This window comes from Brachyistius frenatus, unplaced genomic scaffold (genome assembly GCF_029030835.1).
Source record: "Brachyistius frenatus isolate BFR_SWC_R1_liver_20210118 unplaced genomic scaffold, ASM2903083v1 Contig_100, whole genome shotgun sequence".
NCBI classification, from domain to species: domain Eukaryota; kingdom Metazoa; phylum Chordata; class Actinopteri; family Embiotocidae; genus Brachyistius; species Brachyistius frenatus.
This window is the reverse complement of record NW_027210699.1, coordinates 1,097,411-1,113,264: the sequence shown is the minus strand read 5'-3', so window position 1 is coordinate 1,113,264 and position 15,854 is coordinate 1,097,411. Positions and strand designations below refer to the sequence as shown.

The following is a 15,854-nucleotide window of genomic DNA, read 5'->3' as shown; positions in this document are numbered from 1 at the left end:
TCACATATGTGTTCTTTCACCTCTATGTTTTTAATATCCCTGGTCACATGAAACACAGCTGCCGCCTGTTGCTTTGCCATCTTGTGGTCATTTAAAAAAAAATACAGGAATTAAATACATATTTATGATGAACTGATAAACAAAACCTAGAAATAAAAGCAATGAACACGGAACCCAGTTACAATGTTTCTACCGTCAGGATATTTTCACCAGCAAAGGCAACACCACAACAATGTTTACAGGTTTAATGAGGAGAGGAAGCATTGGATGACTGAGGGGAATAATGGAAGTGAGGATGAGGATGAATGTGGTCGTCATTTGATTAGCCTGGTCTGGGATGTCTTCACATTGGGTAGCGGGGAAAGAAGACGGAGTGGAGTTTCTGTCTCAGGTGATGGTTTCCACAAGGTGACTATATACCTCCAAAAAGTAAAGATCAGATGGAGCTGATGTGCTGATGGGCTTGAAGTCGTCGATATTTTTGCAAATGTAAGAGCAATATGTCTGAAATGATCAACAAGAACTTATGCTTTAGTTTTATCTTGTTTCTTGTTTTATTTGGAAATACTCACCTCTCCTCTCGTTTCAGACACCTTCGTGCCTCGTGTTTCCCACCTTTGTGATCGTTTGCCCCGCCCTGATTGTCTCCCCCTGCATCCAACTGTTTCCCCGCCCTCATGTGTAAACATATCTGTGTCTTTCCCCTCCGTCTTCACCAGTTCGTTGTATTTTCCACACGGTTTCCTAGTTCTGTGACTTTTATTGTGAAGGACCTGTGTTTTTGGATCTCAAAAACATGCACTTCAGGTCAGGTTACCTGGCGCCGCGGTCGTGGCAGCCTGCTGCAGCATCTCCCCCCTGAGAGCCCCCCTGCTGTAGTGAAGAAATTTCCCCTCGGGGATTAATAAAGTGTATAAAATCTAAATCTAAAAAAAAAAAAAAAAAAAAAAAAAAAAAAAAATTTTGACACCTGCCCCTCTGTACCTCTGCTCGGTTGGATCATTAACTCATGTTGTTTTTTTTTTTTTAACTTTTTGGACTGTTCTTTGATCCCGAATCTGGAAACTGCTTTTGTACCTCTGAACCTGCTCAACATCAGTAAAGACTTCTGAAGACATCTGTGAGTCGTGCTACTGAGTCCTCCTTTGGGAGCCTCTGTGACATGTCTGGCTTTTGTGCAAACTGCTCCAATGCAGAAGGAATGTGTAGAATAATGTTCTGCAAATACGCCACACATGCAAACAATTTGTTTGGTAAACCAGAAGCTGGTGGCCATTTTTGGTTTCACTAAGAAGAGGTAAAGGACAGTTAGTGGGAAAATATGCCTTCAAACAGCTCCAGCCAGGTAAGCTGAGCGTGTGCGCAGGCTGTCGAGCTGTCCAGATTGGTCCCTTGCAAAGCATTTAAAAGGTTTTCTAACAGCAGAGCCAGTTGAATATGATAAGACTGGTATGGGATAGATGTCCAATTTTTGGGCCAAGAGAACTGAACTCTCAGGGCCACTTGGAAATGAACCATCTCCCCCTAAAGTAACCACCAAAGCCAGTGGAAGAAGTTGGATGTTGTCAGGTTTTGTAATATAGTTGTTGTAGAGAAGATGAATGCCTTTTTGGGAAGACAAGAAGTGTTGCCAGAAACAAATGTCTATTTTGCCCACATCGTCTAGTGTGACTAGTGTGTTAGAAAGTTGGATTGAAAGGGTTTTCTTGGGTGTTCATGTGTATAGCAAGTTTGAGGTGACCAAGAAGGGCCTGTTGCTTCTGCTTTGAGCGTCTTACTACGAGCAGATAGTTTGACAGAGGTAGTTTGACACGCAGAAATTATGGGGGCAGTTCAGGCTTATCCAAAACTATGGCGTCATAAAACTATGAAGCAAAAGGCATGAAGGAGAAGTTGGGTGGTGACCATGGATCACCAGTGACCTGAAGGAGAAGCTCAGGGAGTACAAGGACCCCTGACGAGCCAGGTTAGGAGACAGCTGGAGAGACTCCACCAACGCAAGGCTGCAGGACCTGACGGCATCAGGGGGAAGGTGGACACGTCCACCGTCTCCTGGATCACTGACTTCCTGACAGGCAGACCACAGTTTGTCCGTCTGGGCAGTGTTCTGTCTGATACGGTGGTCAGTGGTACTGGAGCTCCTCAGGGAACTGTTCTGTCTCCTTCCTGTTCACCTTCTACACCACTGACTTCCAGAACAACTCAGAGTCAAGACATCTGCAGAAGTTCTCTGATGACTCTGCAGTGGTAGGATGTATAAGGGATGGACGGGAGGAGGAGTCAGTGGACGGTGTGTAAGGGATGGACGGGAGGATGAGTCAGTGGATGGTGTATAAGGGATGGACGGGAGGAGGAGTCAGTGGACGGTGTATAAGGGATGGACGGGAGGAGGAGTCAGTGGTTGGTGTATAAGGGATGGACGGGAGGAGGAGTCAGTGGATGGTGTATAAGGGATGGACGGGAGGAGGAGTCAGTGGACAGTGTATAAGGGATGGACGGGAGGAGGAGTCAGTGGACGGTGTATAAGGGATGGACGGGAGGAGGAGTCAGTGGATGGTGTATAAGGGATGGACGGGAGGAGGAGTCAGTGGACGGTGTATAAGGGATGGACGGGAGGAGGAGTCAGTGGACGGTGTATAAGGGATGGACGGGAGGAGGAGTCAGTGGACGGTGTATAAGGGATGGACGGGAGGAGGAGTCAGTGGCCGGTGTATAAGGGATGGACGGGAGGAGGAGTCAGTGGACGGTGTATAAGGGATGGACATGAGGAGGAGTCAGTGGACGGTGTATAAGGGATGGACGGGAGGAGGAGTCAGTGGACGGTGTATAAGGGATGGACGGGAGGAGGAGTACAGGACAGTAGTGGAGGACTTTGTGGAGTGGGCGGGTAGAAATCACCTCCTCCTGAACGTGACCAAGACCAGAGAGATGGTGGTCGACTTCAGGAGGAAGACGACGGCTCCACAACCGCTGAGAGTTCTGGGAGAGGAGGTGGACATGGTGGAGGAGTACAAGTACCTGGTGTCTCCATGACAACAAACTGAACTGGAAGACCAACATCAACACTGTCTACAAGAAGGTGATGAGTCGACTCTTTTTCTTGAAGAAACTTCGATCCTTCAATGTGTGCAGCAAGATGTTGGAGATGTTCTACCAGTCTGTTGTGGCCAGTGAACTGTACTTCACTGTGGTCTGCTGGGGAGGAGAGGGGGGGAGGTAGGAGGGGGGGGGTGAGCATTGGAGCCGGAGACACCAACAGACTTAACCCTCGTGTTGTCCTTGGATCAAAATGACCCGTAGCTGTGTTCAACCAAGTTCTATTTTATTTTCATGTTTTTTGGGATCATTGGTGACAAGGAAGCTGTGAGGGTTTCTTTAAAGAATGATGACCAATGATCCCAAAAAATATAAAAATATAGAAATAAAATAGAACTTGGTTGAACACAGCTGCGGGTCATTTTGACCCAAGGACAACACAAGGGTTAACAAACTGGTGAAGAAGGCCGGCTCCATCATTGGCTGCAAACTGGACAGCCTGGAAAAGGTGTTCCTTTCCATCACACAACAATAACACTGTTGCACTGTTGTGTGTTTGTTTAATTCGTTGTACTGTTATTTAGTTTAGTTTAATTTAATATTATTCAATTTTTTTTGTATATAATGTATATAATGTGCATTTAATTTTTTTTATATTTAATATTTTTTACTACCTCTATTTTTTATTCTGTAATTGTTATTGCTTTACCCTGTACCTGTATATGTTGCTGTAGCAAAAAAAAAAAAAAAAAATCCCTTTGTGGGATTAATAAAGTATCTCTCTCTCTCTCTCTCTCTCTCTCTCTCTATGAGGAAGTGATAGAGAAGACACATGAGTCTGTCCCTTTGAGGTAACCATGAAAGGCTGCTCGTGTACCCAAGGTGTACGGAAACCTGAGCATCTGTAAGTGATGCCAAGGAGCCCCGTCTGTGCCTGTATGAGACACAGAAGTCTGTGAAAAAACATCAGTACTTGATGCACTGGGAATGACAATGTGTCATTGAAACCATGAGTAGGTCGACTGTCTCTCTATTAGGGTGATTTTATGGAGTTGAGTTGCACTTGACAGGTGTGAGGTGCTTTGCTTGTCGGTCCATTGGTGAGTTTGGGTTTTGGGGGGGGGGCAGCTATTTTCTACGTTTACACCACAGAAGGATCAGGTGTGCAGATGGATAAAGTTGATGCACAACATTTTGCTTCCCTGATAGAGGATTGGCAGTTTGTCAGCGGCTTTGTGAATGGGAACATTACCCGAGTGACATATGTCAATGATTGGGGATGATGTGAGGGGAAGATAAGCGTCTAATTACCAGGGTTTTGTGGGAGGACGGGTTTGAGCAAAAGGGGGTTGATGACTGCATGTTGTAGCTGGGTGTGAGGGAGCTCCACATTGCTCACAGGAGAAAGATGTGTAAGCTGCCAAAATGCAGCAGTTAAGTTCTGAATAAAAGGCGCCCCTGTTTTTAACTCTTGTTAACGCCGTGCTGCCTGGGTTGAGGAAAGGACAGTGTAGCTGTAAAGCCTGCAAAATGATTGAGAGGTAATTGGTCGTGGAGCTCAGACCTTTGATCGGGATACTGCTGTTCATGGCTGAAGGGAGGATCATGGGATGAAAGAGTGTGTGTACATTGGGATTTTGTGAAGCCTGCAAAGACAAGAGTAAAAATAATTAAATGGAGACCTGAGAAAGGTCAGAAACAGAGGGAGTAGAGAAAAAGGGATGTACAACTTAGCCCCCGCTGTGCTAATGATGCTCGCCATCCCCCCTGGAGAAAGAGGTGGCACAATGACAATCCTGGAGGTGGATGGCTGAGGTTCGGATGCTGGAAGCGCAGGAGCTTCGGAGTTTGTTTTCATTGGAGTGGTGGTGGATGCAGAGAAAAGTTGAGACAACCTCAATCATCATTCTCTTCAGAGAAGACTGAAGACAAGCAACGGTCTAGTCTCTGATGTTAGTTTCATGATATGGAGGTGGCCGATGAGTTGAACCCGCGGGACAAGTGCACCGTGGAGGGCCTCTGGGTGTTGGTTGTGAGGGAGGCAGCTGATGAGGAGACTGTTGGATGTCAGCAGCAATCGAGGGCTCTGAGCCTCATAAACAGATGAGAGAGTTTGCGATGGAGTTGGAGGGATATCGTAAGATGGCCTTGGATGGGGTCCCGGTGAGGCCGAAGAATGTGGACCACAGACTGCAAGTGATGGTTAGCTGTGGTCTGACTCCTGGAGGAATAACTCCAGGACAGAGAATTACAATTATCAAATTGTGAAAATAAACGATCAATTTATCAGAACAATATTCTTGTCGAACAATTACTTCAAAATCTCTGTCAACATCCAAAATATTGTGTCGTTAACTTAAAACAAGTTTATTAATGCAATGCAAACTATGACAAGATTATTGATCATAAGTAAGACTTAGTTGGCCAAAACGTATCAACTCAACATCCATTTACATTAACCAAATGTTGGCTGTTTTAGATACTCCAATGAATGAAAGTTAGCCTTATGTTGAAAATGAACTATTTCCAAAGATTGTGATTTAGTCCTCCTGAATTAGAGACAGAACCTTGTAAACATTGTATTCTCATTATCTTGTAGTAAAGACAGATTATTTGCTCAGAGGCTGGTGTGGTTGTGTTGACTCTTTCTAATTATACACAAGGGAGCAAAAACACTGGTCTACTTAAAACAGCTGGTCAGCTAAATTCACGTGTCTTTCAATGCCCCCTCCCTCGCTGGTGCATCAGCACTTTACTGAAGCTACAATCATAAACTGCTCTCTTATTGCTTTGGCAGTCTCTGCCTCAATCCTCCTGCCTTATCCCAGCCACTATCGGTCATCCTAACAAGTGGTGTGAAGAAGCTGGGGCATGCACCGCAGGAAGGAGCTGAGCATGAAGAGAGGAAGAGGGAGAGAAAAACATGACCAACAGGAAGAGCCAGATGGTGGAGCGAGGCCATCAGCTGACCAGGGGGCCACAGCAGCCAGCAACCCGGGGGACAAGACTCAAGAGCTGGCAACTCTGATGAAGTCACTCATCCGGTCTCAGGCAACCAGGGACCAGCAGATGGAGAAAGATGGCTCCCTTCAAGAGCACCAGTGGGTCGAGATGAGTGGGCCGTTCGCCTCATCCTCTTATTTCTTAATGGACATCGAGGATTCCAAAAAGGTGAAAGCAGCAACTTTGGAAAAGTATCAAATCACAGAAGAAACCTACCACGATTGGTTCAGGGACTTTATATTCAGAAATACTGTATCAGAGACCATGATTCTTGAACAGTTCCTGAGGATGGTGCATCCAGAGTTTGAGGTAAAAAAAACAACTGCTCAACTGGCTGAAGTCTTCATGCCGGCTAGCAGAGGGACCAAGAACGCCGTCTTTGTCCAAAAAAGTAAGTCCACTGCTCCTCAATCTCTGCCTCAAACCTCCTGCTTTATTCCAGCTACTATCGGCCATCTTAACAGAGGCCATCCTTTTAATACACTTAAGAGAAAGATTCTCTTGAGACTACTATATTATTTGGGAGTCTGGCAGGTCACCAAGGTGTATAACAACTTATTATGTACAACAGAAAACAAGTATTGTGTTGGAACGTACAAGGAGAGTTAAGAGTCTACTAATGGAGCTCATATTTTATATGACTCACTGGTTAGTTTAGTCTTGTTTTGCAAACATAAACTTCACACATCATTGAAAAGGATGTCTTTCTAAAATAGGATGGACGGATTGATTCATGAAAATAACAGCAACTTTAGTGTTTATTGCTATTTTTATCATTTTCAATATATTTTTGTTTCCTCTTTTGTTCCTCGGCCTCTCAGAAACTTTCTTCTCATCTCATTTATAATAAGTGAGAAAATGAAATGTGCTTCAGGGCACACAAGACAGCAGTCACTTAAACATTAAAATGTTCATTAACAATAATACTGGAGGCTCTCTGCTCCATATTAATCCTTGGGATAAAGAAACAGAGCAGAACAGGGAGGGCAGTTAATGTAATTACTCAAAGTAGAATGTGTTCTTTAACTTTTCTGACTCTGACGTGATCGTCACTGTGGCCAGAAATGTATTCAAGCAAGGGAAAATCAAAAAGAGGACACATATTTCAAAAAAGTCCGTTTTGTTGGTATTTATTTGCAGAAAGCTAAGAGACATGTAAACTCTGATATCATGACTGGATGGGTATCTCAAATACATAAAGATAAAATATGATGAAAGACAGCCAAACTAGCACATGATGTTATCTTGCAAGAGTATTTAGAGATTTCACACAATATCATTGTTGCACTGTTGTTTGTTTGTTTTGTTTAAATTGTTGCACTGCTGTTTATTTTATTTTATTTTAGTTAAATGTAATATTATCCACCCATCTGTCCGTCCGTCCGTCCCTCTATCTATCTATCTATCTATCTATCTATCTATCTATCTATCTATCTATCTATCTATCTATCTATCTATCTATCTATCTATCTATCTATCTATCTATCTATCTATCTATCTATCTATCTATCTATCTATCTATCTATCTATCTATCTATCTATCTATCTATCTATCTATCTATCTATCTATCTATCTATCTATCTATCTATCTATCTATCTATCTATCTATCTATCTATCTATCTATCTATCTATCTATCTATCTATCTATCTATCTATCTATCTATCTATCTATCTATCTATCTATCTATCTATCTATCTATCTATCTATCTATCTATCTAGCTATCCAGCTATCTATCTAGCTATCCAGCTATCTAGCTATCTAATAGTAAAGGCCCTGGATGAGCAATGCTGCTGTTTGTCATGATATAAATGAAGCTGCGATGACTTCATCTTGTTTTCCTGTTTGCTGTATATGAGGAGAGACAGACTATATCATTGTCATTCGTTCCGTATTTTCCTCGGTTTCTAACTCTCATGTTTTTCCGGCCGCTTGCATCCCTTCATCTTCTCTGGCCTTTGACTCACCTGCTTCCACTGCTCAGTGTGTTCAGTATCTACAGTTTACCACTCGTCTCTCTGGTTTGGTCTCTCGCCCTGTTCTCTTTGTGTACTTTGCTTTTTGTACTTTGTTTTCACAGCAGAAAACTGAAGCTGTGAGCAATAGTCTGGTGGAGTCAGGCTACCAAAACATCCCCAGAACATAAAAACAGCATAAGAACATTTAAAATATAAAACAAGTAATAAACAGCATATTATTAGTGCCTTCACTCATCCCCTGAAGTACAGTGATTGTCACACAAATTGAATAAGATTTTATAAAGCTAAAAGTTAATGGCTTACAAAATGTCTTTTTCTGTTATCTGCATATTTATTTATCCATTTAGAATTACATGTATCTGGTTGTTGCCAGTTTTTACCACCAGCTATATATATTTATAAACTACTCAGAGATCACAGTATTGTTTTTATGTCATTCATGTGGGCAGCAGTCAGACACGTGACAGGAACCCATCGTCATGTTCAATAATTTAGTAGGTGTGAAAGGTCAAAAGGGGAAAGCTGATATTTTTACAGTGTCCAGCGGTAGGTGTAGTTACGTCATTCTAAGTGGAAACAAAGAACCGCATCGATCACATAGAATTACCTAGGCTATGACCGGAAATGAGACGCCTTGCCTTCACAATAAAAGCGCATACCTAAAACGATAATAAACTGTTTCTACAGCACTTTTCAAAACATTTAAAACGTGCTTAGTTAAGCCAGGATGAATAATAATGACTGATGTGTTTCACAACTAACCTGGTATTCTTTTGAGTTAATTATTACATGTGTGTTGCCTATTTATTTGTCAGTAATGTGTGGTTACAGCGAACCAACCCAGTTTACTCAAATAGAAAACGATTTAAGCCGTGTGTTGAGGCTTGGTTATAAATCACACTGCCAGGTAACAATGGCTATACACTAGATATGTAATTTCCTGAAAGATTTAGGCTATACATGTGATACAAAATTTAGGACAAGGAGTTCAATTTACTTCAATTAAATGAGGATTTTTCAAGTAAGGTTGACCTAAAATCAAGTCCTAATAAAAGACCCAGGTTTGAATATAGTGCTCACTGGCAGTGCTGGAAAATGACTTGAATGTCTTTATTTATTTTTATTTTTTTTACGAGCTGCTCCTTTATACTTACATCCCTAACTCATTTCAGAGGTCAGTTATTAGCCTTCTCACTAAAAATAAATACTAACTAATTTAAATGTATTATTATTGTTATTATGCTACAAATATAGATTATTATGTTGATGAAAAATACAAATCCAATACCAAACCAACATCAGGCTCGGTCCACAAAATAATCAGCAACAGTTTGAAATAATTATTTTTACTTTTAACTTGGTATTTGTTTGTTGTGATATTATTACAATTGTTTACCAGGTATGAATACTTTTTCCATCTTAAAATTAATAAATTCTGGATTTTCAGGAACGTTCCTATAAGCCTTTTCTGTTTAAAGCGGAAGTGGTCGTGTTAGTGTTCATTCTTTTTAGTTTGACAGCTGGTTTACAGCACAGCATGCAGTTTCAGTACCGGGCAGCTCCTCCGTCACAGCATCACAAGCTCGGAGTCCAGGAGGGAGAGGAAGACGTAGGTTAGTGGAGAAATGTGCCAGGACTGTCTAAGAGATCTGTGTTTACCATCAGAGCCAGCCGGGACACTACATCTCATTTTACCAGCATTTACCTGCGCGCATGCATGTCAGGTTGTTCTGCGCGCACGGTGTGCTTCTTCTAGATACATAATAGAACGGCTTCAAGCTGTAAAACCTCTTTGGATGCGTGTGTCGGAGCGCTGCGCGCTGCGGATTCCCATTCAGATGATCCTTGATTGCTCCGAGTTTATTTCCTCTGTTGTCGTGTCTCTGATGAGAGACATGCTGTGTTGCACCGAGTTGATCAGATCATTGTTCACTCTGCCGCCAGCCGCTCAGCGGAAAGTGGTGGTTTGCAAATAGGACTGAAAGCAGACCGAGATGTGTGCGCGCCCTGCTGTGTCAGAGGCTCTGCAGCTACTGTTACTGTCGGAATGCAAGTGGCCAACTGGTCAGGATGAATCTCCGCGCGGAAGCTTTTTCATTGCGATTATCCTCCTCGTTTCGACTCTTGTCTAATTAAACCAGCAAAGTATGAATCATTGTGGATTTGTCTTCGTTGTCACTGCCTCCTCTTGGTCTTTTGGATTCTCTTATTTGTCTTCAGTCGGGGCAAGAAAACACAGATTAGCATTTAATGGACATTTAGTTGTGTTGTTTCCAGGTGCCAGGCTTCCCCTGAGGTAAGACCCCATCTGTAGGCCTGCTCCTGCCTCTCAGCAGCCATGGAGCCTTTACCAGATTATTCTCTGTTCCTTGTCCGGGTTCTGGAGGAGCTGGACACCAAGCGCAGCACCATGTCCTACCAGGACCTGTGCAAGTCTCTGTGTGCGCGCTTTGACCTCGTGCACTTGGCCAAGCTCCGCAGCCTGCTCTTCTACACGGCCTGCCTGGACCCTGCCTTCCCAGCCACCCTCTTCAAGGACAAGATGCGCAGCTCGATGGAGGACCCGCAGTCCAAGAAGCTCATGGTGGCGGCAGACATCGTCACCATGTTCAACTTGATCCAAATGAACGGCGGAAAAGCCAAAGACAAGCTCCCCATAGTGCACAGAGCCAAGTTTCACAAGAACCAGTCGGTGGAGATGGGCCGCTCTGACAATGAGGCCTATAAGTATCAGGAATGTGACAAGAGGGTTGGCTACGAGCATGTGGATCACTCCAGGGATGGACACCATCATCACCACCATCACCACCACCCCCAGCAGCATCCTGTGGCTAAGGCTGCTCCTCCCTGTCCCAAACCATCCGAGTGCAATAACTGCCAACAGTTCATTCCCACCTCAGACCCCAACTTCCTCCTGGGCGTCAGCAAAGACCTGAAATGTAGAGCAGCTTCTCTGGACAAGCTGCATCATCTGCCCCAGTACTCCAGCGGAAGTCCTCCGTCACCGCCGTGTGAAATGCAGAGCACCTACTTCCCCATGGACATAGACAGCGAGTCCACCACCGACCAGGAGTCCCTGCAGCACATCGGCCACACGGAGCCCTTCTCCATTCACTCCTGCATCCAGAAGAGGAACATTTTCAAGGAGGACTTTCACAACTTTGTGGCCTTCTCACCACGGGTTAGTGTTTTTAGGCTGCTGTTTAAAGAATTAAGAGAGAGAGGGCTGCTTTGATTTAACGGTAATGTCACTCTGCTGTTGGCGGCTTTTGCAGCTAAAGAAATGATCGTGTTAAAAGTGTGTCAACCTAAAGGAAACACCTGTTTTGTTGAAGAATATAAAATATAGAAATGGAAAAATATATGAAGGTGCCAATTTAAAAAAAAAAATGTATGCAGCTCAATGCACCAATTAGTGTAAAGTATGGACATTTTGCCTCCTCCAACCAAACACAGCTTTTTGAGAGTGAAACATTTTGTTGTGATTTGGGGCTATATCAATAAAATTGAATGGAATTGAATTGAATTGTTTGACCAACTAATATGATATTTATGCTTAATGAATGACTGAAAACAGCCATCAAACTTTCAACTGATTATTTTGAGAACTATTTGTTTCACCAGTTTACCAGAGTTGATGGCAATTAGGGTTTCAGAAATATAAAATAGAAACATATTATTGAAATATCAATACCTCTGATTCTTTAAAGTAAAATAATACAATTAAGAGAAATAGTTAATTTAAATACTTTATACGTTTGATTTTCCTTTTTGGAAGTAAAATCCGTATTTCTAATTAATCAAAATCTACAGCTATTAGATAAATGTAATGGAGTATTAATACAATATTAAGCAACATAAAATGGAAAATTCAGGTGACTATTTAAAAATGAATGTAAGTACAGAACTTGTGTACTTTAATATCCCCTCATCGCACAAAAATACTGGAATATGGTCTTTCCTGCATTTAATAGACTGAAAAGCAAGTGAGAGCATTTCAGTGTTTGTACAGTTTCTCACCAGTTATTCATTCTGAAGATATATGTCAAAATACATCCTCTAACCTGTATTTAATGTCACATGTAAATTCAGTATTAACATTTAAAAGGACCCCGACAGAGCCTGCTGTGTACACAGCTCGCATTAGCTGACGGTCCAGCTATTATGTACCACATACGAGGGAAGACATGATATAATATATGTTTCTGACATTTTATTTAATGAGTTATAGATGCCATAATGCATTATCGGAACAATGACCTCCCGCCTCTTATATTCTGAAGGTCACAGGTCCATAATGGTCTGACTAAGTGCTCCTTCAAATCAGAACCAGTTCTTCGGTTTAGCCTATTTGCATTTTCTTGAACATATAATTCCCGTAGACCTCTTGCTGTTTTTTTGTGATATTTTTTATTATAAAATGGTACGATCCCATAGTTGATAGTAGTGGACCACCTCTGCTGCATTTGCGGCATTATTGTGTTTTAATGCTGACTCGGTCCTTTTTCTGGGTTACTGTCGTAGGTCGTCCCTCCTGAAGGCAAACAGGGCAACAAGGTTGCTGACGGCTACCACAGGAGGGAGCTGCACAAGCCTGCTACCTTCTTCAACCACAGCTTCGAACTGCCTTACAGTAACCCCTACTTTGAACCGACACTCAACTCCCCCCTTCAGGACAGACGGCGGGTGAAGCACGAGAGCCTGGACGACCTACAGGCCTCCACGTACTTCGGTCCGACCACGGTCTCCGAGTGCGTCAGCAAAAGGAAGCACAGCAGCAAAGCAGGGAAGCAGCCAGCGTGGCCGGTGAAGAGCTTCAGTCTCAACACGGAGGAAGGGCCACCAGAATTCGAGAGGCCTTTTCTGAACAGCAAACAGCTCAAAGAAAACCACCATTGCAACATCGGCATCATCAGCACCGACACTGAGAAGCATTTTCACTGCCCAAATGAAAAGATAGTAGCTTCTCCGGGCTTCGGAAAGAAGACTAATGGAATCAAAAACAAGGACGTTGCACTGATGGCAAGTGGATCTGCAGGTTTGGACAAAAGAGAAGCAGCCAAAAGGTTCAGGGACAAAAATATGAAGAGTGCATCCTTTCAGGGAGTGGACAGCTCCTCGAGCGTTGGGACTCAAACAGAGCAAGCTGAGCAGAAGAAGATGAAAGAGTACGCGTCCAAATACGGTGACAGAGAACGACATGCCTTCAAGCACTCTGATGACGACCCTGAGATTGTTAGTGATGACATAAGTGACATTTTTCGTTTTCTGGATGATATGAGTGTTTGTGACTCTCTGGGCATCGTCCAGTCATCGTGTTACAATAGCAATGGATCTCTTTCTCAGGCAACGCTGAAGTCTGCAGGCGACAGCTCCCCTGAATGCAGCACGGTCAAACTGGCCAAGTCCAAGCTGGATCGCCTGTTCCACTCACTGGAAAACACAGATGACGAGCTCAAGTCGAGTGTTTGCAAGCTGGTGACGAGGATCGGTGAGATCGAGAAGAAGCTGGAGTCTCTGTCGGGGGTTCGCAGTGAGATCTCCCAGGTACTTTCCAAGCTCAACAAGCTGGATGAGAAGATCCAGGAGCCGGAGGCCAATGAGAGACCAGGGGAGACGACATCGGCATCCGGGTCCAACGCTACCCCGGACAAGGCCCGCCTCCACCCGCATCCGCACTCCACCGCCACCCTCTCGCCTCATGTTTTCCAGTGCCACACCACCGGTCATAACGCCAAAACGGACGACGGGCACACGGAGGAATGGTGCTGCTCGGACGGGAGTAACAGCGACAGCCACAGGATAATGGCTCTGAAGAAGAGCATGCTCATGAGAAGGTCGTCCCGCTCGCTCAATGAGGAGATCAGTGCCACTGAGTCAAACGTCGCCAGCATCACCAACTCGCCGCGGGACTGGAGGACCGTGTCCTACTCCTGCCACCCCGGAGAGGAGGGCAAGGACAGCGACAGAGACCGAGACCGAGACGGCAAGGACAGACATCGAAAAGCCAAAGAGGTAAAGACCCTGATTTTTTATTTGCATGTTAATGAGACAGAAACACATGACATGTAGAGCATACTGTAGATGGATTACATCACGTAACAGAAGCATCACATGTATGGAAACACAAAGATAAAGAAATAAAGTGAAAAAAACCCGTTTCCGTTCTATATTATCTGTGAAAACCCCAAGAATTTATTTAAAGTCTTGGAATTATGTTGTCTTATATGCAGTCAGTCAAGTTATTAGAGCAGTAGGTTGACCTTTAAAGCTGTCATTGTTGACCTTCTTATGTTTAACTATAATTTTTTCTTTGCATCCTGCCTTTTGTGAAGATAATTAATATCCTTATTGATGGTGAACTATTTGGATTTTTGCTAAACTGGGGTCCCTGTCAGAGCCCATTATTATTAAAACATCATTCTTTGCTGTGTTTTTTCCACCTCAGCCTGCTAGTGTTGCTGCTCTGCTCTGCTTTACATCCGATGTACATGCGGTACAGAGTTTTAGTTGTGAATCTACAGCGTTTCATACACTCAGCTCCTGGTTGGTAAAATGCACTCATGAAGTTACTGTTAAGCTCCACCTACAATATTCTCCTACTTAAATCTCATTCACATCATATCCATAATTCAGACTCCTACGTTTTGAACGACATTGTGCCAATCGTACTCTACTACATCTAATATGTCACTATGCCATATGCATCTATATACACATTTGATCAACTTTGCTGCTCTGCTGTTGTGTACATGTGCTGTAAGTATCATTTCAGACTTGTTGACTTGGTGTCAATGAACCTTTGCTAAGCAAATGGTTTCTTGCAGCGATACCTAACCAGACTATGTAAGTGAAAAAGATAATTATGTCGCTTAAATAAAACTAAAATATATGAGATGTCGAAGGCAGTTGGTTTGCATACATCATCAGTTGGGTACAAGCAGCAACAAATAATTTAGATGGAGAAGAAAACCCCTTTTGTGACTGCAAAGTAAGCAAGTTAATAATTCTTACCTGAACTGTCCTTATTCAATCAAAAAAAGAATTCACGAGCAGAACCTCTAATCTACAAGGTAAATCTAAACTAATCTAAAACCGGTAATCCTCAAAAACAGAAAGGTTAGGTTGCAGTTTGAAAATCCAGAATCGAGAAGTGAGTAAAGCTTTATGGACTGATGGAAGAAAGATTAACCTCTGTCAAAATGATGGAAAGAAGAAAGTGGAGGAAGAAAAAAGGAACAGCTCATTCCCCAAAGCATAGCACCTCATCAATCAACCGTGGTGCTGATTCTGTTATGAATTGGGGATATGTACGCTTGCCACTGGCATTTATTAATGATTCCACTGCTAACAAATGCATCAGAACTTGTTAAAGGACGTTTCTCATTCAGCAGGAAAATGATCGTAAACAAACAAAGAGATGCAGATGAAGGTGGAATATCCTCACTGGAATTCATGTGTAATTTTGATTGCGTAGCCTGAAAGTTAGTGACCCTACAACAAGTAAGAACTGAGTGTGACTGCAGTGAAGTCCTACGACAGCATAGACGTGAAGATTTCACGTGTATCTTTTCAACACCTAAATATTTGTGTTGAAAGGTCTTTATTTCCTACACAGTTCTTTATATACTGATTTAAACCTTCCCAAGTTAAAGCTGAGACTTGGTACTTTAATGCAGCATGCATTCATTTATTTAAAGCAGAATGTGCTGAATCACAGAGCCCACAAAACAAATAATGTGTCTGTCCAAACACTCGGTCTTTATACACTACAGTCATCACTTATTAGGAATGCCATGTCGGAAACAACATTGGAGGGCTTATCGTAGTGAAAT

The 15,854-nt window shown here is 43.0% G+C and overlaps 1 protein-coding gene across 2 annotated transcripts in view; it reads left to right on the top strand.

Annotated features, from left to right (window-relative positions):
- Positions 1–9,565: 9,565 nt before the first annotated feature.
- minar1 (membrane integral NOTCH2 associated receptor 1) overlaps positions 9,566–15,854 on the top strand; it is a 29,381-nt gene continuing 23,092 nt past the window's right edge. For both annotated transcript variants that reach the window (XM_069711443.1, XM_069711444.1), the window contains exons 1-2: positions 9,566–11,200; positions 12,544–14,034. In XM_069711443.1, coding sequence (XP_069567544.1) covers positions 10,358–11,200; positions 12,544–14,034 — 2,334 coding nt within the window. In that variant the 5' untranslated portion in view covers positions 9,566–10,357. The remainder of the gene's footprint in view (positions 11,201–12,543; positions 14,035–15,854) is intronic.